We start from the raw sequence: 20,313 nt of genomic DNA on the forward strand, positions 1-20,313 counted from the left end.
TTCTGGTTTAACGTACGTAGTAACAACAACAATTCTTATTAATTAATTATATTTACAAGAAAAATATCCAACAATATATATGTATATACCAAAACCATTAATTGCTTCAACAAAAACCAAAAAACCACGAATCATCATGCATAATTCATTCAGTACTCAATAACTCATAATTTACTTACAAATAACAAGACAATCTTTTACGGAATCAAAAATAAAAAAACCCCATTTTGGTGTGAGGACCTAAACAACGACTTCAAAGAGGTAGCCGAGGAAGACGCTGCTCGCCCACCACCGGTTCCTGCTACGATTGTCTACCGTAACAACTCACACGTACGCTTACCACATCATAGACATTAACAATCACCATGACGTAGCTACCAACTACTAGTCTTGGATCACAAGGGTTTAAATCATATTGTTCTGTGATCTCGATTAGACAACTTAGATAAGTTACAAACTAGGCAAGTGCTTAGCGCTGGATCAATTTAAAGAAAAGAAAATTTAACAAACGAAAAACAAAAACAAAACCTCTCATTTATTATGGACTAGTGCTAATTACATTAGCCTCAAACATCCTAATGTTTACATGTTTCATAAAAACACACGATGATGTGTGGTGTTAACATGTACCAACAACCACACTCATACGCTCTTGAGGTGTTTGTTTGGAATTTAGACGTAAGAAGGGACGAAAGGGATCTTGAAGGGGCAAACATCAATTTGCGGGATGTTGCAAACGTTAGGCAAGTGCTTGGCTGTCTGGTAAACTTTCCTGGCTTGGAGTGGTCTCTGCTGTCCCTGGATGCTAACAGACCTTGCGGCTCTTTTCAAGGTAGGGCAAACGCAAACTGGGTCTTCCTGGCGAAGCTCATCGCAACACTGCTCGAGTACCTCGGAATATCTCTGTGGGTTCTCGATGTCGTCTTCGAACTCTTCATCACCACGGCCTTGCCTCATTTGCTGGCGCATCAATTGCTGGCAAGCTCTTAGGTGCTGTGAAGCCTGGAACTCCTTCCGACATTTCTGTCTTGGGCCTACGGGGTTGCTGGCGTCATCTTCGTCGAACTCAACGATGGTGCGGTAGATGGAAGCGTTGGTGAGGAGGAAGCAAAGGGCGAGAGTTGCGCAGACGAGGAAGAGCTTGTTTGCCATTTGGTAACTATGTATGTTATTCTTGTTTTTGGTTTGAGTGAAGAGTGAAGAGTGAAGTGAAGGGCTGGTTGGTATTTATAGATGAGAAAGGTATATTGCATGGCGATCACGTGTAAGAATGCATGTACATGTTTGTGGGTGTGCGAGAGAAAGTGATGGAAGCTATATAATATTGCTGTCGTGATTAGGTGTTGGAAACTCAGATGTGGAAGAGTGACAAGTTTCCGCGTCTACAAGCAATGCAACCATGCATGTATGATGTGTAACTCATGTGACCATGTCCTGACATGTCAATTATTTTGAAATCAAGGTGGAAACTGTATATTTTCCGGGGGAACAAAAAAAAACTTAAGTCGGATATATGTATATGAGAGTAAATACTAAATACTGAAAGAGTTGGGTAGTCGTGTAGTTTGTAGTTTGGAGTTTGGATATACACAACACATGTTTTGATTCGGAGGTTGATTTCTGGAGTACAATAAAGTTTTGGCATCTTGAATAATTCGTATTCCACTAATAATATCTTATATGCACGTATGTCACGGTCCATTGCATTGCATGATGTTAAGATATAGTCCACTCCAAAGTAATAGTATGTAAATATTAATGATTTTATCAAAAGTGTCATTTTCAGTTTCGAAACAAATTTTGAGCTCTTCTTCTTCGAGATCCAAATCCAGGTTTGCACAACAGTATAATTTTGACAGAATAATAGTGAAACTGTTGGATACTTGGATCCATCTTGGTAAGACATATATAGAGTGAAGGGACAAACGGTATGGAGAATTCTTAACAACCTCATATTACAGAAGTGGCACAAGGAAGAAAACGATGATAGTCTCTTAGTATCATACCAAAGCTAAAAAGGAAGGGAAAAAAAAACAGTGACGGAAGGTGATGAAATGTTTTGAAACTGAGCTATAACGGTAATGATCCCCACTTAGAAAAGTAACGCAGACGCCTAGGGACAATGCAACTGAAGCATCTCAGAAACCATGGATCTTGATGTTATCTTTCTTCACAAGACTTGCCTGTTCCATCGCAAAAGTATGTCAAACAAAATCAAGCAACAATATTATTTTTATCCAGTTCGTTAAAAGAGAGGTGTTTACCTGGACAAGGAAGGTGGAGACGTTCTTTCTCTGATCGCCTTGAAGTTGAATAACCTACACATTTGCACAATAGCATAAGTAATGGAGAATAGCTAGAGACAGAACAGAGAATAAATCCATCAGCTAAGCTTTGCAATTATTCATTAACTCTTTGTTACAATATTGATTCTAATGGTAATGTGCCAATTACCAACTCTAAAGACCCACATGGATGTACCATGGTGTTTTAAATCATGTACCTGTCCCAGCTCAGAGTCTTGAACCACAGTTCCGTTGCAACAAAATTCTTTCTTGAGGTCCTTAAGTATCTTGGTATAACTGTACTCTTTCTTCAGCCCCTGGACTGTTGTCAAGCTTTTCCTACCATTCCGCTGCTGGACACGAATGTGAACGTACTCCTTTGTTCCTGCACCTGAGTCCTCAACATTCGCATCAGCAAACGGATCTGCAGATGAGCAAAAACAAGAAAATGATTAGCTCCCATCAAATATCACATGAGAAACAGCAAACCAAAACCTGAAGAATCCAAGACTTGAGAAACAAATTTACAAAATCCCATGTTCCAAATATCAAAACACTTAGCAAAAATCTGAAATCAGTATATATATTTGAAACTTACCGAAGGCAGTAGGGACCTGGGAATCAAGTTCAGACATGAAACTTTGTTGATCTGAGGGGCAAACGAGAAGCTGAAACCTGAACAAGAAAAACCATCGTCACATAAGAGCTTAGCACACTCAGAAGGATTAACAAGAGATAATAGAAGATGAAAGTATTAAAACCACAATCGATGTAAGCAAAAAGATTATAAACCAAGTCTTAGATAACAGTTAACGAACTGGAGAAACACAAGAAACGCATACAAAAAATACACATAATAACACACAATTCTAGTAGAAGTCATGTCAAGATTAATGATATCTAAAGCAGAGACACTACAAACTCAACTAAGAAAGCAACTCCTCGAAAGAAGATTCGAAATGAGCGAAACCGAGTTCATCAAGATATTGTATGTTATTTATCCTAATACCAGTAACCTAGTTAAGCAGGTCCAGCTCAATAACAGGAAATGATGTAAAGCACAAACATCAATTCATTTTCAAAAGTGATCAAAAGCAAGATCCAGCAGCAAATCCAATAGATCCTATCAAAAGCTCGTGCGCGATCCATACCAAATCAAATAACGAAACAAAATCGATCACAGACTCACACAGCTAACAGATCGAGCAATGAAAAACAAACGTGACCTCTAAATCACCGAAATCGAAGATTAAGCAAGAGTCTGTTTAACGAAAAAAGCGAAGACAAATTTTACCTGATCCGAAAAGTAGAGTTTCGTGGATCTGATTATCGGAGAAGAGAGAACGATTAGAAACCCTAAATTCTCGGATTAAGTCTGCAACTTCTGCTTTCGGTGGCGAGAGAGAGAGAGAGAAGGGCACAAGATATTTTTGTCACGACAGTATATATTTCCGTCTCTTAGCCAAAATCTATCTTCTCAGCTCAGATATTTTTCTTTATCATTTGTTTACTTCATGGATTGTCAATTCGGGTCAACCGGACCGGTTTGGAACCTCAGGAATTTCAATTTTCGGTTTGGCATTTTAAACTAAACAAAGCTTTGATTTGGTTACGATGTGGTACCGCTTGTCTTCTCCACCGAGTCTAAGCGGAGCTCTGCAATCCTCGAACACTTGGAATAGAGAAGGCAACATCTATTTGGAAAACGCAATTAGGTTCTAATAATCTGAATCGATCCTCTTCCAATTTTGTTATTCAAGTTCCGTTTTCTCCTCAACATTTTCCTTAAAATCCCTTTCTTCATCGGTTATTTTGGATCGCAGGTAAGAGATGGAGGAGATGTTCGCTCTGATAGTCTCCATGATTCTCATATTGGCGGTGATTCCTTTGTTCTTTTGGAAACGTCGGATCGATGCTAGATCACGGGAGCAAGATGCAGAACCCCCACAGGTAATTTTCTCATTTTGGGCGCGTCGTTGCTTAGTGGATTGGAATTTTTTTTGGGATATGAGCTATATGGCAATCTCTCGTGAAATTGAAGGTCCAGCCACGTGAAAACGTGGCACGTGCTACTGGTGGACGTAGGATGCGTCGGAGACCTGCAGCTTCTGGTGCTAGTTCCTCTACATCTAATGTTCAAGGTTGGTATTTGATAGCTTTTGTATCTCTCTTTTTTTCTTTTGTTGTTTTATGTCAGATGCTCTCCCAGCCGTGACATAAGGTTCCAATGTTCCAAATTTGGAGAAATATGTGATGATTGAGAGTTTTAGATTAGCATCAAATTTCTGCTACTTTATAGGTGGAGGTAATCATATGTAAATGGGTGTTATTGGTTAGAGTTTACTATAGCTTGTGAGAAGTGAAAACCAAGAATTAGTCGAGTTTTTGGTTTCATAGTTTATCATCTTGGTATGAAAAATGTAGTTTAAGACTAAAAATTTCTTGGAAAGGAGTGAACTTCTGGCCTTGGATTACTTATTTGGGTTTATGTGAAACAGAAAACATCAGTGGGAGTGAAGATGAAGATGAAGATGAAGCCGGTGGATCTCAAGCCAGAGCATCAAAGAAGAAAGAGAAGAAGCGACAAGAGCGTGAAGCACAAAGACAGGTAACTAGAAGTCTATATCCCCATTATTTCCTCAATTTTGGCAGGATAGCGGATGAGAAATTTCTAGGCATAGCATTTGACCAGTTGCAATCCGCAACTGTGATAGTTTTAGATTTTAGCTTCAAGATAGAGCATTGGTTCTGAGCTCAAAATAGTACATTTCTTTTTGGTTCCTGATCAAGTTCTTTTCTTATTGTCGGGTAAAGGCTGAAGAAGCTACACGCGAGTCAAAGAATACAAAACAAGATTGGTATGCAGAAATGCGGAGGAAGAAGGATGAAGAGCGCGAGGCAGAGGAGCGGAAGTTGGTGAGTCAGTTAATTTGTCTTATATCTGTTTAAGCTTCCTGCTTTTGAAATGCTGGGGTTGGCTAATTCTGACATTGTTGTGTAGGAAGAAGAAGAAAAAGCGCGACTAGCCAAGGAAGAAGAGCAAGCTGCTTTAGAGTTTGACAAATGGAAAGGGGAATTCTCAGTTGATGCTGAAGGTACTACAGAGGAAGCGCAGGGTGAAAATCAAGATTTACTTTCAGAATTTGTTGAATACATAAAGGTATCTTGAGAAACCCTTTACTAAACACTTTCAAATCTCTTACAAATTAATAATGAGATACAAATTTTCTCTCATCCTATATTAGTGTGGTATGTTGAGCCTTCCTTTGCTGTGTAATGTGATTGCAGAAACAGAAATGTGTTCCACTGGAAGATCTCGCCGCAGAATTTCATTTACGAACTCAGGTATCATCTGGCTACATATTCTATGTGGAAGATAATATGAATACCTTGTGTTGTGGTTCTCCGGTCTGATGCAACTGTTTGTTTTTTAGGAATGTATCAACAGGATCGCTTCTTTGGAGAGCATTGGTATTTTTCTCTCTGTCTAATCACAAAATAGCATTAGGCTCATCCAGCAGTTTGTAATTTGCTATGATTATAATAGAACCGAAGCAATATGAATAGACAGATGAGACATTGACGTGGAACCGTAATGGGGCTCTTTAAGAATAAAGAATCTGAACCCATCTCTTTTATTCAGGACGGCTCTCGGGAGTCATGGATGACAGAGGGAAATACATTTACATATCAATGGAGGAGATGAATGCGGTTGCAGATTACATCAAACGTCAAGGAAGAGTTAGTATCTCACATCTAGCAAGCAAGTCGAACCAGTTCATCGACTTGGAGCCCAAAGTACAACACCAGCCGAGTGAAGAAATTAGCGGCATGGAAGAGATCTCGGTTTCTTAGTTGTGTTTCTCGGGTAAAATAGTTTGTCAAAAACAAGAATTTCAACAATGCCTTGCAACTCGCTGGTGTCTGGTCATATACTTTCTTGTTCTGATTTTACTAGTTTGAGATCCTTAGGCTTGCATCCATATACAGTGCATGAAAAATAAAATATGTCAATTATATATATCCGTAGGTTTCAAATTGTTGTTTGTGGCATGCTAAATACTAAAAAGCACATGACAAAAGATATGGATCGAAGGTTTATTAACATTTCTCAAGCAAGTTTGTTTGACACAAACAGAGAGTTCGTTTGACACAAACAGAGAGTTCGTTTGACACAAACAGAGAGTTCGTTTGACACAAAACAGAGAGTTTTTGACACAGAAACGTCTCGGCTTCACCATTTGCCTGAATCAAACGAGTATTGTTAAAGACGATGAGTTCCAGATGTGGTCAACGAGTTTTGACTTATGTAGCCGTGAACAAATACATAGTCACTATTAATTCTGAGTATTTCATGTCTTCAAGCTGGTTGACCTAAACTAATCTCGTCTAGCCACATCCAAATAAAATACAGTATACTTACTCGTTGCTGCTCGTCGAAGCTGACTCATGTATTTAGATTCTGAGATCTCACTTTAAACAAAGTTGCCAGTTCTTGTGCTCACAAGGTGATCCACAAAAGTTCTTGTCTCAGATCATGGCTGCTTGCCTGCTTATCTTCTCTATGGGATTTTAATTTATCTAGAAAACAATTTCGGTATCCAAGTCGTGTAATTTTGATTTAGTGGAATAATGTTTGTAATTTTCTTTTACAAATTTGAATGAATCAACTTGAGAAAAAAGTTTGTACATGTATAAATTTCAGTGGATACCTTGTATATCTTGTTTTTTTCTATACGAAATGTGAAAAATAAAGAAGTAATTGACGTTATTAAATATTTGTACACTTCGCTCATTTACGTTAATAATCTTTTATATTATCTCTGTTTTCTCCGGAGAAAGAGGGAAAAACTAGAGGAAGAGAAACCGTTATGCTCTGCCTCCCTTATTCGCTTAAGCTTTTTTGAACATCTCTTCTTCTTCTTCTCTGTTTCTCTTTCTTGCCGTCCTAAGAAACTTGGGAAACACGGTAGAAATGAAGAAGATACGTTACATCAATCTAAACCTCCTTCTCCTTCTAATACCTGTGATCAAACTTCAGTTTCCGACGTTATCATTGGCTCAAGACTACGATGAACCAAAGAAAGATGATACTCCACCGCCAGGCCTTGCCCGTTGCAACGGAGTTTACATGTCCTACAGTACCGGCGGCCGCGAAAAGTTATATCCTCGCACCACAAACGTCACGGCTCAAGCCTGGTCGTTTAAATCGACGGCCATGATCGTCAACACCGGTATCGAAGAGGTCAAAGGTTGGCAAATGTTTGTAGGGTTTCACCACAGAGAGATTATCGTTTCCGCGACCGGAGCTGTCTCGTCGGACGGTGACTTCCCTGTCGACGCAACCAATGGGACGACGTTTATCGGGTCTCCGAATACGGATCTAAAGACCTCGATCCTGACGGCTGGTGATTACACTCAGATCTCTACCAATATCGAGATAACCGGCACGGTTTTTGGCGGTAAAGGTACGGCTACGCCAATGCCTAAAACCATCAAGCTCACTAACGATGGATGGCAATGCCCTGCTGCTACTTCTAAAGGTAACGAACGTGACCTAATATCCCCTTAGTTTCTTGTTCTGTAAGAAACATTAGGTCATAATCGGTTCTTTAATGTTTTGAATGGCAGGCGGTACAATGCAAGTTTGCTGTAAGAGGAACCCAAAGATTAAAGCTAAAGAAAAGGTGAAAACCAAGTTCATGCCTAGAAAAAACGGTGACCTGAACATAATCTACGATGTTCTTCAAGCCTATAAGAGCAACTACATGGCTCAGGTAGAGTGTAGTAGCTGGATCCCCATCAGTTGTATCGATAAAATTAACCTCTAGAGATGTAATATATACACAGAAGAACCTAAAATGGATTTGTTTTGGACAGGTGACTATGGATATTAATAGTCCGCTGGGACGGTTAGACCATTGGAACTTAACATGGGAGTGGATGCGTGGCGAGTTCATCTACTCGATGCGTGGAGCCTATGCGGCTGAGAAGAATCCGGCGGAATGCTTAAGCAGCAAGGCAGGGCAGTTCTACGGGGATCTCGATTTCTCTCAGGTTGCTAATTGCCAGAAGAAACCGATTCTCAAAGATTTACCTGCTGATCGTAAAGACGATAATCTCATCGGGAAATTACCTTTCTGCTGCAAGAACGGCACTCTTTTACCCGCTCACATGGATCCTTCTAAATCCAGAGCCATTTTCCAATTACAGGTTTTCCCGGAAACGAAACAGTTATAATGTTTGGTGATTGTACACTATATAGAGGCGTTAAGATGATATATATATATATAAACCGGTTTTGATGTTTGGTTTAGGTGTACAAGGTGCCACCTGATCAGAACAGAACAGCATTTTTTCCTCCTCGAAACTGGAAGATTGACGGTATAGTGAATCCTCAGTACAAATGCGGACCACCTGTACGGGTTGACGCGACCCCTTTCCCTGACCCGAGTGGTCTCCAAGCCACCACTTATGCTATTGCTAGCTGGCAAATTATCTGCAACATAACCAAGCCTAAACCACAAGCTGCACGTTGCTGCGTCTCTTTCTCAGCCTTTTACAACGACTCAGCCATTCCTTGTAACACATGCGCTTGCGGCTGCAAAGATATCGACACCGACACTTGCAACGCCAATGCCAGACCGCTTCTCCTCCCTCCCGACACTCTCTTGGTACCTTTTGATAACCGCACTCTAAAGGCAAAAGTATGGGCAAAGCAGAAGCACATGGCTGTTCCAAAGAAGCTTCCTTGTCCTGACAACTGCGGAATCAGCTTAAACTGGCATCTCAACTCGGATTACGGCAATGGATGGTCCGCGCGAATAACGGTGTTTAATTGGGGAAATAATGCAGTGGAGGACTGGTTTGGGGCTGTGGATCTAGGGAAAGCTGGTTTAGGGTATGAGAATATTTACTCCTTTAATGGGTCAAGAGTTCCACCTAAGAACCAGACCATTTTCTTTCAAGGCCTTCCTGGTATGAACTACTTGATTGGTCTAACAAACGGGACAAATCCAGCTAGAGACCCGCAGGTTCCCGGGAAAATGCAGTCAGTTATCTCGTTTAAAAAGAAGGATTTAAGGAATTTGAATATCCCAGGAGGAGATGGATTCCCTAAGAGAGTTTTCTTCAATGGAGAAGAATGCGAGCTTCCTAAGTACTTCCCGAAAAAGAGTTCCGGGAAGAGATTATCCGGCACCCGATTCTTGCCCTCGATTCTCCTTGTGATCACAACATTTCTTGCCATCAGTGATCGGTTTTTAAGCGGTGTGTAGATTGCCTTAGTTAATTATGTAAGTTGATTTCTCTGTTTAGTCAAGCCATGATCAAGAAACTTGAAGAGAATGTTTATATATGTATCTCTATTCATAGTTTTGGTTGATCCAAGAAACTTGTATACATGATCCAAGAAACTTGTATCCATGATCCACAGGAACTAATGCAGTTTGACTCGATTGTTAAATCTCTTGGCCTTTATTACAAAATCTGCTCTGGTCTAGAAAATCTGATAATCCAAAATTATAGCATAAACATGGCATTCATTGGTCATCAGTTACCTCTTTGGGATCATAAAATGCACACGTGACAGAAACAGCCTGCAACACTCGCGCCTAATTTCAGATAATTCGTCTCTGTATTGAACAAGAAATGGGCTTGGAAATATAGGAACATTCTCATTCGTTCTTTTTTGTCCTTTGGTAAATACAAAAGAAAAAAAATTGTATACATATATTGGGGGATGCAACATTTACTTTTATGAACATGTTACAAATTATGTTTCTTTGCTTTTTGATGTGTGTGTGTGTGTGTTAAGAGTATTTCAAGGCTCCGAGGTTCTTCCAGCTTACAAATACAAGAAGATCTTCAAAATCTGATAGTCGATTTCCCGCCAGATCTTTTTGTATCAAACTGCATAGATAGCAAATCAAATAAACGAAAAGCTTCACATGACTCTGCAAGGTGTATACCCGCAGAATCATGATAGTTCGCCAATGCTATTTCTTAGCCTGCAATAAGAGAGAAGGACAACAGAAGACAGACGTTCAGGCTAGCTTTCCTGTATTGTCTGAGAGAAACAAAGTCCCATACATATGAGGGAAACTTAGAAATAACCTTTCTTAGATATTTCTTGTGAATCTTTATGGCTCCAGAACATGTTTTCTTGGCATCCAAATTCCCAGTCATGTCGTTAAGTATCTATGTACATTAAGGAAACAGGATAAGACAAATAATTCACCAAAATGTAAAGTTAAAAGAAGATGTATGTTTAACCTTAACAACATCGTCGAGTCCACGAGCTTCTGTCATTAGCTTAGAACTCTTGTCTTTCAAGACGCTGGCCACTAGGAATACCGATATAGGCAAAGGACCTTCTGCAGTTTTTCCTCCATTCCTCATGTTTTGTCTCTCATATTTACCACATTGCTTAATTGACTTCGTTTTACCTTTCAACCCTTCAGTTTTCTCACTCCCGCATTGATGCGCTTCATATACATCAAAAAGATCAGGGTCGTACTCGAGGGCCCACATCATCTATGGGAAAAGGGTTTGGCAAGGAAATCAATCCAAGGAAGAAGAAGACAGTATACACATAATATAGAGTGAGACACAGGAACCACATACCTCCCAAAGGTACAGAGAGTCGCAAAATGAGAATTCTCTTCGGAATTGAACCATCAGCATCCGAATCGCAAAGAGATAGTCACCTCCACCCAGCTTATCTGCATTTTAAGACCCAGAGCTTGGTTAATGGCTGAATATGTATATAGTCAAATAAATTGTAGTAGTAGTACCTAGATGTTGGTGAAGTTTGGGGTCAACAATCTGAGTAATTGTAGACAAATGAGTAAGTTGAGCTTCAACTCCAACAGATCTCCCAGTGCTACGGAAATTTCCTCGCTTTTCAATTCGGGAAAAGAGAATATAATATAAACTCATTGCGGAAAATCTGAAGTATACAGTTCACCAAAAACACAAATGAACTGGAAATATGAGTAAGGTAAGTACCAATCGACGCATAAGCCGCTCAAAACACCAAAAGGCATCAGCTTCGTCTTCAAGAAGAATAATCATTGGGGAACAAAGATCACTCATTCCTGATTGGAGCAACAGTATATATATCAGAATTTCTCAAGTATAACTGGGTTTCAAACAAATGATATATTTGGTTTTGTATTACCTTGACAGTACCCCACATCGTTGTCTATCCAGGCGTAAACAGACAGAATATCCCAGAGCTTTGACAAATTCTCCTTTTTCTCATAAAATACCAAGGTCCTGTCAGTACGGTTCACATCAAGACCTGAAAAAATATAAATTAAGCAACTAAGTGAACCAGCATATATTCAGTATATTCTAGCCGGTGATAAAGGAAGCCAGGAATAGTCACTAACCTATCTGGTGAAGAGTTAGCAGCCATTGAATTACTTTTTTATCGAGAGGTCCACGATTTGTGAGCTCTTTAAGGAAATCTGAACCATTTGAGTTTGTACCTGAGAGACCCACATGAATACTTCAGATGCCTATGACAAGTTTATGTAGAGTTCAATGTTAAACTATTTCGTTATAGAAAGGCAAAACTTTACCTAAATTTATTTCCTGAAGTACAAGAGGATCATAGTTGGGTTGACCATTTTCAGTAATTACAGGTGCAGTAATAAATCTTCCACTTCCAATGACGGGAAATATTTGCTTACATTCCTCCTTCCAAGAAGCATATTGCAATCTGAAGAAAGAGAAGAAGCGGTATGATTCACAAAAGAATTGTGGTCAATGAATATATAGAAATAACCATGTAAGTATGCCAAAATGGCAAAATGTGATAAATGTAGACGAAATAAGGACAAGAATCTACCTTCTGCGTTGTCGGGTTTGCTCTCTTTCTTCGAATGTGCTCATTGGATCATAACAGCCAAGTAGGAATTCCCATACTTCACCCCTAATTGATGGATGGATTCCCTACAGATCGATTGTAAAGGAATTAAGGTAACACGAACTTCACAGAATGAGAACAAATCAGTCTTGGCAAAGAATTTTCCAAACTAACGTACCCCTCTTCTGATTCGTCTTAGAGTCTTGCCAATATCGAGAGACCCTTCTTGGACAAACGCAGCCTGCCATTTTCTTACACTTAAAGTTTTACCAGGCTGCACAAACATCATCAAATTGACGCTTGTCAGCAACGTAGCAAAACGTTCCTGGCCTGAACATGATGCAACCAACCCATGATAGATAATGTATGACCATAAGAAATGGAATGATACATGCTTTTCCGGTCAGTGATGCTAACGGTTCATCCAGATAAACTTATTCAATCTAAGTTCCAACTTAGTGCCGATCAAGAGTATAACCGATGAGACAAACATAACTAAAGTATCTTCCAAATTACTGTTGTACAACTTTCTTGTCTGCCATGATTTTTACAGCTAATGGACTAGAAATATTCATCAGAGACTTGAAATCCTCGTTTCAGGAAAAAGAGACAACGGAGCATCTGCCTTGTCTGAACAATCATGTGATGAGAAATGCACAAATGAGATTAAGTCCAACAAGAGATCTGTTGATCAAACATCTAAGGCGGTGCCAGAACACGAAGAATGTACAGAATCAATAAGTCCACCAAGAGAAACAAAATGCATTTCGGAAACCATAGATAAGCAAAGAAACTGGATGTAATTTTGGAACCGAATGTGAAATCACATATCGCATTTGTAATTACCAAACAGAGAGACGACCCAATGAAAGAAAGAGCAAATGAGAATCTAAAAAATAAGCAAAAATCCGGAAGAAAGAAATGGATGGGAAAGACGTAACCTTGATTTTAAATCTGGTCTTGGGCACATCGGTGCACTCAGGACGAACCTGGTAGTAAGAATCTGCTGGCTCAGCTGCGCCTCCCCACATCTATGGAATGAGAATCTTCTTCCCGGGCAAAAAAGAAAAAAAGAAAGGAATTTGAAGGAAAGAAACAAAAGACTGGATCGGGATCCCCTTAAAACCTCAAAAGATCGATCAAAAATGAAGAAATTAAAAGAATTTAAGGGGCACCACCCAGCCTTGAAGGTTAGTGGATTGGTGGGAGTCCAAAAGACAGAAACTTGGTAAATGCTTTTTTTTGATTTCGTCTACTAAAGTTTCTTTCTTCTATCAATGTTGATCACGAGCTGGTCTCATCATTAGAATTTTACCACAAATAACGGAGTTCATTCCTGGATCCATTTAGTTTATCTTCTTTCCATATATATTTCACTTGACTTAAAGGAGTCTCTTCTTCTTCTTTTTCAACTTTACAAGGACGATGCATTAGTATTGGTAATATTCTTGGCAAAGAACAATTAGCAAACCAACAATTACATTTTGTTTTTGTTAACAACGAATAATAAACATGTTCTTTTCATCAATGGTGATGGATCGGACGGAGACATAAAAATTTCAAAAGACAAATGTCGACCACAATTACTGATTTTTACAATACGTCAAAACAACTGTTCTTCGAAATTTCGTCATTACCATTTGTATCGTTGAAAAGTATCGTCCAAATATCGAGGATATATATACTATACGATTTTATTGTCCATTGACAGAGACATCATCGTTACGTACTGAACAAAACGAGGATACACACAACCGAAACGGCACCGTATTACCGCTCTACCATATGGGATTTTCTCGTTTTGTTGACCCAACTTTATGGGCTTTCCATTATATGGGCCTTTAAGGTAGGTGAAATCTAAGGTTCTTGCAACGTTGGGCCTAATATACAAAGCGATAAAATGGATGGTGTATACAAAGTCTCTTCAGCAAATCCCTAATTGCCTCTCGTAACACTTTCTCACTCTGAGTCTGAGCTTCAAGACATTCTAAGCTACCGGCGGGGAAAATGGTGAGATATACATTTCTGCTTGAGCTAATACCTAATTTTGTTCGTCCGCAAATTTATATTTTAATTTCTTTCGTCTAGAAGTTTCTGGGAATTACGGTATAGATGTCTTTATTCAAGTGCATTTAACATCGACCAGGATTGTGAGCTGTAACGTTTGATGTTGGTTGTTTCAGGTTTTCAAGAGGTACGTGGAGATCGGGAGAGTGGCACTTGTGAACTATGGAGAAGATCACGGAAAGCTCGTCGTTATCGTCGACGTTGTTGACCAGAACAGAGTAAGCCAGAGTTGATCACTTTCTTTCGATGGGTTTCAACTATTCAATCCTAGATTCCGTAATGTCTCTTCTTTGGTTTTCTCTTAATTAGTTAATTGTTTGATTTAAGGAATAATGGATTTTAGATTGACACTAGCTTCAGCTTTGGTGGTTTACAGTTTCTCATTGATTAACATTTCAACGGAAGTTGTATGTTTCTAAAAACATTTGGGTCACTGGTTTGGTTTTTAGTATATGCTATGAAGTCGTGATTGTTGCTCCTTCAATGTTGAGTTGGTTCTGTGAATTTACCTAGTTTATGACTTCTGGTTTCATGTAGGCTTGATTCGTCTAGATGTATTCTTATGGACTCGTGATTATGTTCTTGTTTTTCAGGCTTTAGTGGACGCCCCTGATATGGAGAGGATCCAGATGAATTTCAAGAGGTTATCTCTTACCGATATTGTGATTGACATCAACCGTGTGCCAAAGAAGAAGGCTTTGATCGAAGCAATGGAAAAAGCTGGTGAGTGCTGTGAAATGTAATGTCATCTTGGATTTTGTCAAGTGTTCCCATCTAATCAGAGTTTTTTTTGCAGATGTGAAGAACAAATGGGAGAAAAGCTCATGGGGCAGAAAGCTAATCGTGCAGAAACGTAGGGCTAACCTCAATGATTTCGATAGGTTCAAGATCATGTTGGCCAAGATCAAGGTCTGTGTGTTAAATTGTCAGACTTTAAAGTTTCTGAGATCGTGTGCGTTTATGTATAAATTGGAATGTTAATGGGTTGTTGGTCGTTTGCAGAAAGCTGGTGTTGTCAGGCAAGAGCTTGCAAAACTCAAGAAGGAGATCACTGCCTGATCAATTCTATTATGTCTACAAATCCGTTTTTGTGTTTGGATTCAAAAATTATTGTTTTTGCAAATCTCAAAATCATTATGTACTCGATTATCTGATGTTACTCGAGTTTGAATGAAACCTTTTTGGGGAAAACTCAAGTTCTTGTTATTTTATCTCAGTGACCAGTTTTTCTTGTTATGTCTTTTATTTTGTTAGTTTATTGATAGTAATCTACTCTGTTGTGATGCCAGATCTTGCAATTCTCAAGAAGACAAGTGCTGGCTGATCAAATCGAACTATTGTTAGTTTCAAATTCACTATCTGCTCAATAACCACCTATAGTTTTGGTGATGAAAAAGTCATATCAATGGACGGACACTCGTTTGCATGAACCATGAGAAATTTACGTGAGGCTACTGTATCAGCATAAGATGATGTGCTACGCCTGTCAATGACCTAAGATTTGAGAGTATCGACAGTACTCGATATTTTGAACAGTTTTCGAATATATATATATATATATATATATAACTGGATTATTTTGGGGCGTCTGGATGTGTAATTATAACAAAAATTTCTGACTCGTTACATAAGGGAACACGGAATAAAACACTTGCGAGAGCTTCAAAAGTTTTTACCAAGTTCAATCTTTTTCATCAGTGTCATGGTGTGGTGAAGAATAGAATCCAAGATTCCGGCCACCTAAAAAGAAGCAAAAACACGAGTCATATGGGAAATGTATTAATGAATTGGAATATGAAGAAGAGGCTTCTAACTTGTTGACTAACCGTGAAGACACCACCGATGATAGCGCACACGTTGGTGATGAAATGGGAGAAGGACTTGGAGTTTTCTGTTATAAGAACCTGCAAACAAGCAAAGAAAACGATGAGGAGAGTGTAACTTCGACCCACCCTACCATCCCTGATCTGTGTAACACATATATAAAGGCAGCAAAAAGGATGTTGCAGCCTACCTGCATCGGTGAGAGCTCAAAGTGAAACTTGGCAACTGGCAAATAGTAACTTTGAGCGACACTGCTATGTGCTGTGTACTCGTACTCCTCAATCAAAACCTGTCCATTGCTTTTCACTACCTCAGTCTTTACTATTTGAAGATAATGCTCGATCTGTCCATGGAGAACAGCACCTTAAAGCATGCTATAAAGCATTATTAGACGATTTAAATAGTATTTTCTGATTACAACAAACTTACGGTAACATTAGGGCCGAGATCACGTTGGTTTATGAAGGGCCGGCCGTCTAAACGGTCATGGTTTCGTCCTAGATAAGGTGATAACCGCTTCAGTTCAGAAAATTTCTGAGGCAAAATCCTCCGCCCAAATGATAGATGGTTAACAACATGAGACATATTCATCTGAGAAGAATCAAAGGAATGAGATCCCGAACGAGCTGAAACCATTAAGTTGCCCGGAACCTGCGAAGACCATAGGGTTAGTATTAAAGTGTTTAAGCGATCTAAAAGGCAGACATACAAAGAAATAGTATTCTCCCAGTCAAATGCTTACTTTCTTTACACGCATGTATCCTTCAATTCGACATCCTCCAGTAGAAGGTGCCTTTTTTAGAGTTTTTGATGAATTGCCTGATTTGTCCTCCAGTGCTAGATTATGGGGCTCTAGATGAATTGGTTCAACTAGACTGACCACCATCTATAGGAGAAGGTAAAATAATAAGAAACAAGCTACAAATAAGGCGCGAACAGCGTATCTTATTTAATTTTTCTAAGAGGCACGGAAAAGTAGTTAAAAAGAAACTACCTTCACTAAGCTTTCCGTATCACGATCTCCATAGTAGGATTCATGCTCGTGGTGTGCATTGTCATCCCTATTAAGCAGGGAATAGAAAAGTGGAGAAAATTAATTTAGGAGAATCGAGAAAATGATGGTCATGCATTATATGAACAAGTGAACTTGAAGTTGCGTTCTCTTACTTAAGATCACTGCCTTTGCGGAAAATGCGAATAGATGGATACCCTTGTATATGATTCCTGGATATCATTTGCAGAGAAAAATTATGAGCATAAATTATAACTTAAAGCTGGTATAAGTTTCCAGAGAATGCACTATGCTATAGCAAGTGAATTCCTAAGGAAATCCTTAAACCTATGTATGATATGCCTTTCTTTGGTTCGACCATAACTTTCTTTTGAAGAGGTGCATGTAATAGTTTACATAAAACAAGAAGTATTTATACGAAGCCAATACAAATTTATATAGTAACTGACTAATCCTTCCTCTAGTTATGAATTGTAACTGCATGTTACAGAGAAATGCGTTACATACATCTCAGATATTCCACATTGTCTAATAGCTTCTTTTGGTAATATTATGCATACTGAAGAAGCTATGGATAGTACTTCTTGCACTGTATAGTTAAGTTTCATAGCTTAAGATGGAAAACCGGATAAAATATGATAGGATATACCTCCGACAGAGATCACCTTCTTGGGTACAGTCAACTTTAGCCACAATAACACGTCCGTCCATTTCTGGATCATATCTACCAAAAACAAGAAAGTTACAAGGGAAAAATACTATGATAGATTCTTTATAGAAAGAGAGTATAATGGTGTACCTCTCTTTTATTTGTTTTGCTGCTTTCTCCCATGAAGGTTTCTGAAAATAGAGACTTAAGTTATAGTCTTTGCATAAAGATCAGCAGAGTTACCACTTTACATTGGAGTGCCACTAGATACTAATCTACTTTATAAGTTTGATATTAAACATCAAGTTTGATCCTTATATAAGTCTAGTCTTTACATGAGGAAATTATTACGACTTCAGCCAAAGAGAAATCATAAGAAAGATTGACTAGGTTAGTGTAAATTGCACTATTTGCGCGTCTTAGGCACCAAACATGTTAAATTTCCTCTAGTAAGAACATTAATATAACCCTTGCTAAAGGCAGCAAAATATGATTCTGGATGAAAAATATGGTGTCACATCAAGAATATATATAGGAGATGAAGACAGAAGATAAAAGATTTACCAGGAGATTACACCAGTAGCACCACGGAGCATAGAAATTAACAACCAAGATTGGAAATCTGCAAAATGTAAGCTTCATATGTTGTCACCTGAACAACAAAACAAGTACATACTAGGAATATATTCCTAGTACTTTTGCATCGATATACGAAATTCGCAATACAGACTTACTGATGTGTAAATGTTTCGAAGTTGCGTCCAGTAAGTGATACCGAATCTTCAGCTACTTCTTCACCAGTTTCATCTCCATGATTAATGAGCGATAAAACTTCCCCAGCGTGAAACTCAGCACCAGTGGGTCTCATATTTGAATCGATAGAAAACTTCCGAATTGTCTTTGTTACATTTAACCTGTTCTGAAAACAAAAATTAGCAATATCAGGAGGGAACAACTGAAAATTTGAAGTGACCAAATGGACAAATGTTCAGAAAGAATAACAAACAATATTTTCAAATCTCGCATACAGATAGACAATCTTTCAGTATCACAATTTGACAATTTCGGATTCCTTCAAGAAAATATTGTACAGTCCAAAATTTTGGGCCACACATAGCAGATAATTAAATACTTTTCGAAACAAAGAATTTTCAGGAGCAATAGAGAAAAAATTAGAAATAGAAATGAAATTTTTAAGAAACCAAACTTACAGTTCCTAAAACGTCACTGACATCCAGAGATGCGAATTCACATGAAAGTGACGGAAAGCTGCCAGAAAATAGAATCTGTATCTAGTTAGCAATCAGATAAATGTTGAATTTTAGATGATTTTGATTGGGCCGCACATGTGAAATTTCTGAAGAGATAAGGTATGCCATGAACTCAAGAAATAATGGGTGCGCAAAATAAAATAACATTCTAGCATACAGTAGGGTAACGCTTATACGCTATATATATTATTGAAACTATAAGAATTTTGTGCTGATAGAGAAAAATTGAGTATAATGTACCTTATGTTAAAATCTAAGCGCAAGAAGTCTCCATCAGAGCTCCTGTCAACAATAACCGATGTGGAAGTGCTGACAGCCAAATAATTATTCAATTCCTGTAATATGAATTTGCAAAGTCAAAACAGCAATCATATTTCCTAAAGATACAGATACAACCTGAGCGGGTTATGAAATAGCAATGAGATGAAACCATTAAAACAAGAGCAGTGACGTTATTCTCTAACATAACACCGGAACAATCGCCATAGAATGTCATAGTCAGCAAGTCCAGTGAGCTTGAAACTTACCATTCCAAATAAAAATAGCATAGAGAGTGCTGCTATGATGGACAATCCAGCACCAGACAAAGTCGCCTCTGTCAAATCCCTCGGGATCTTCCTGCAAGCAAGGAAATTCCAAAGGATACATGAATGAAATCTCTGTTTATACCGGGCTTTTGAAACAATTCCACAAAAATTCTAAACTTAGCAACAAAGCCAAAATCGAAGTGACTAATAAACCCCAGTTAATAAAACCCTTTTGAACAGTTTGATTTCACTAAGCTCAAATGAAACTTTTGACAATGCATATACAAAACCTTCAACTCCCGGGTGGACTGTTCACGACTAAACCCTATCACTTCACTAAATCAGGAACAAAAACCACAAAATGTAGATACTCCCGAAGAAATATTCACAATACATTATCATTTCCGATTCTTTCACTGCGTAGATCGAGGAAATGCGAAGTCTATAAAACAGGAGCAGGCTGCCGAAATCTGGGAAACGAATACACATCCAATGAAACAGAAACAAACCTGTAGAAATCAACGGATTTGATCTTGCTTGTGGAGACCATTTTCGTCGGATAAAAGTCAACTGGGAATCAAACAACAGCTGCTTTGCTACTTCTATAAGCTTCGAGGACGAAGCACCTCCTTTGTGTGATTTATCTTCAGCGTTCAGATTTGAAACTCCTCCCCCAACCTAATATATTACAACACTAGCCCCCTCTGCTTTTATCCGTTTCTCATTTGACCCAAATAATTTTATCAAAACAAGTTAGTACCCTCTCAGTTTTCACTTGTTACAATCAAATCCCATTTATCAGAT

At 38.6% G+C, this 20,313-nt stretch overlaps 7 protein-coding genes across 7 annotated transcripts; 3 read left to right on the forward strand and 4 right to left on the reverse strand.

Annotated features, from left to right (window-relative positions):
• Nucleotides 1-513: 513 nt before the first annotated feature.
• LOC17880668 (2S seed storage protein 1) lies at nucleotides 514-1,211 on the reverse strand. The gene has a single exon (XM_006286210.2). The coding sequence runs from the start codon at nucleotides 1,150-1,152 to the stop codon at nucleotides 673-675; it is 480 nt and encodes a 159-aa protein (XP_006286272.1). The 5' UTR covers nucleotides 1,153-1,211; the 3' UTR covers nucleotides 514-672.
• Nucleotides 1,212-1,864: 653 nt separating this feature from the next.
• On the reverse strand, nucleotides 1,865-3,756 carry LOC17879880 (protein translation factor SUI1 homolog 1). Its single transcript, XM_023778801.1, has 5 exons — nucleotides 3,580-3,756; nucleotides 2,884-2,960; nucleotides 2,504-2,709; nucleotides 2,265-2,318; nucleotides 1,865-2,183 (listed from the first exon to the last, which is right to left on the reverse strand). Exons 2-5 carry the CDS (start codon nucleotides 2,918-2,920, stop codon nucleotides 2,139-2,141), a joined length of 342 nt encoding a protein of 113 aa, XP_023634569.1. The 5' UTR covers nucleotides 2,921-2,960; nucleotides 3,580-3,756; the 3' UTR covers nucleotides 1,865-2,138.
• Nucleotides 3,757-3,864: 108 nt separating this feature from the next.
• On the forward strand, nucleotides 3,865-6,325 carry LOC17878089 (DDRGK domain-containing protein 1). The gene is made up of 9 exons (XM_006284900.2): nucleotides 3,865-4,000; nucleotides 4,109-4,235; nucleotides 4,327-4,426; nucleotides 4,784-4,893; nucleotides 5,100-5,201; nucleotides 5,287-5,445; nucleotides 5,574-5,630; nucleotides 5,720-5,756; nucleotides 5,929-6,325. The coding sequence occupies exons 2-9, from the start codon at nucleotides 4,116-4,118 to the stop codon at nucleotides 6,138-6,140; spliced, it is 897 nt and encodes a 298-aa protein (XP_006284962.1). The 5' UTR covers nucleotides 3,865-4,000; nucleotides 4,109-4,115; the 3' UTR covers nucleotides 6,141-6,325.
• Nucleotides 6,326-7,200: 875 nt separating this feature from the next.
• Nucleotides 7,201-9,714, forward strand: LOC17878030 (COBRA-like protein 11). Its single transcript, XM_006285340.2, has 4 exons — nucleotides 7,201-7,828; nucleotides 7,917-8,062; nucleotides 8,166-8,498; nucleotides 8,603-9,714. Exons 1-4 carry the CDS (start codon nucleotides 7,261-7,263, stop codon nucleotides 9,560-9,562), a joined length of 2,007 nt encoding a protein of 668 aa, XP_006285402.1. The 5' UTR covers nucleotides 7,201-7,260; the 3' UTR covers nucleotides 9,563-9,714.
• Nucleotides 9,715-9,936: 222 nt separating this feature from the next.
• On the reverse strand, nucleotides 9,937-13,497 carry LOC17879156 (TBC1 domain family member 15). The gene is made up of 12 exons (XM_006283701.2): nucleotides 13,101-13,497; nucleotides 12,338-12,433; nucleotides 12,142-12,245; nucleotides 11,873-12,012; nucleotides 11,681-11,779; nucleotides 11,467-11,589; nucleotides 11,295-11,383; nucleotides 11,081-11,186; nucleotides 10,911-11,008; nucleotides 10,560-10,820; nucleotides 10,401-10,484; nucleotides 9,937-10,294 (listed from the first exon to the last, which is right to left on the reverse strand). Exons 1-12 carry the CDS (start codon nucleotides 13,188-13,190, stop codon nucleotides 10,283-10,285), a joined length of 1,302 nt encoding a protein of 433 aa, XP_006283763.1. The 5' UTR covers nucleotides 13,191-13,497; the 3' UTR covers nucleotides 9,937-10,282.
• Nucleotides 13,498-14,067: 570 nt separating this feature from the next.
• LOC17880736 (60S ribosomal protein L14-2) lies at nucleotides 14,068-15,458 on the forward strand. Its single transcript, XM_006284678.2, has 5 exons — nucleotides 14,068-14,169; nucleotides 14,343-14,444; nucleotides 14,820-14,949; nucleotides 15,023-15,135; nucleotides 15,229-15,458. Exons 1-5 carry the CDS (start codon nucleotides 14,167-14,169, stop codon nucleotides 15,283-15,285), a joined length of 405 nt encoding a protein of 134 aa, XP_006284740.1. The 5' UTR covers nucleotides 14,068-14,166; the 3' UTR covers nucleotides 15,286-15,458.
• A 292-nt stretch (nucleotides 15,459-15,750) lies between these two features.
• On the reverse strand, nucleotides 15,751-20,180 carry LOC17880876 (protein disulfide-isomerase 5-4). The gene is made up of 15 exons (XM_023778874.1): nucleotides 20,019-20,180; nucleotides 19,510-19,600; nucleotides 19,223-19,317; nucleotides 18,923-18,980; nucleotides 18,446-18,630; nucleotides 18,276-18,333; nucleotides 17,862-17,902; nucleotides 17,712-17,786; nucleotides 17,218-17,274; nucleotides 17,045-17,111; nucleotides 16,793-16,936; nucleotides 16,480-16,701; nucleotides 16,241-16,393; nucleotides 16,053-16,130; nucleotides 15,751-15,966 (listed from the first exon to the last, which is right to left on the reverse strand). Exons 1-15 carry the CDS (start codon nucleotides 20,057-20,059, stop codon nucleotides 15,889-15,891), a joined length of 1,443 nt encoding a protein of 480 aa, XP_023634642.1. The 5' UTR covers nucleotides 20,060-20,180; the 3' UTR covers nucleotides 15,751-15,888.
• Nucleotides 20,181-20,313: the final 133 nt, after the last annotated feature.

This window comes from Capsella rubella, unplaced genomic scaffold, assembly GCF_000375325.1.
Source record: "Capsella rubella cultivar Monte Gargano unplaced genomic scaffold, Caprub1_0 scaffold_7, whole genome shotgun sequence".
Classification (NCBI taxonomy): Eukaryota; Viridiplantae; Streptophyta; class Magnoliopsida; order Brassicales; family Brassicaceae; genus Capsella; species Capsella rubella.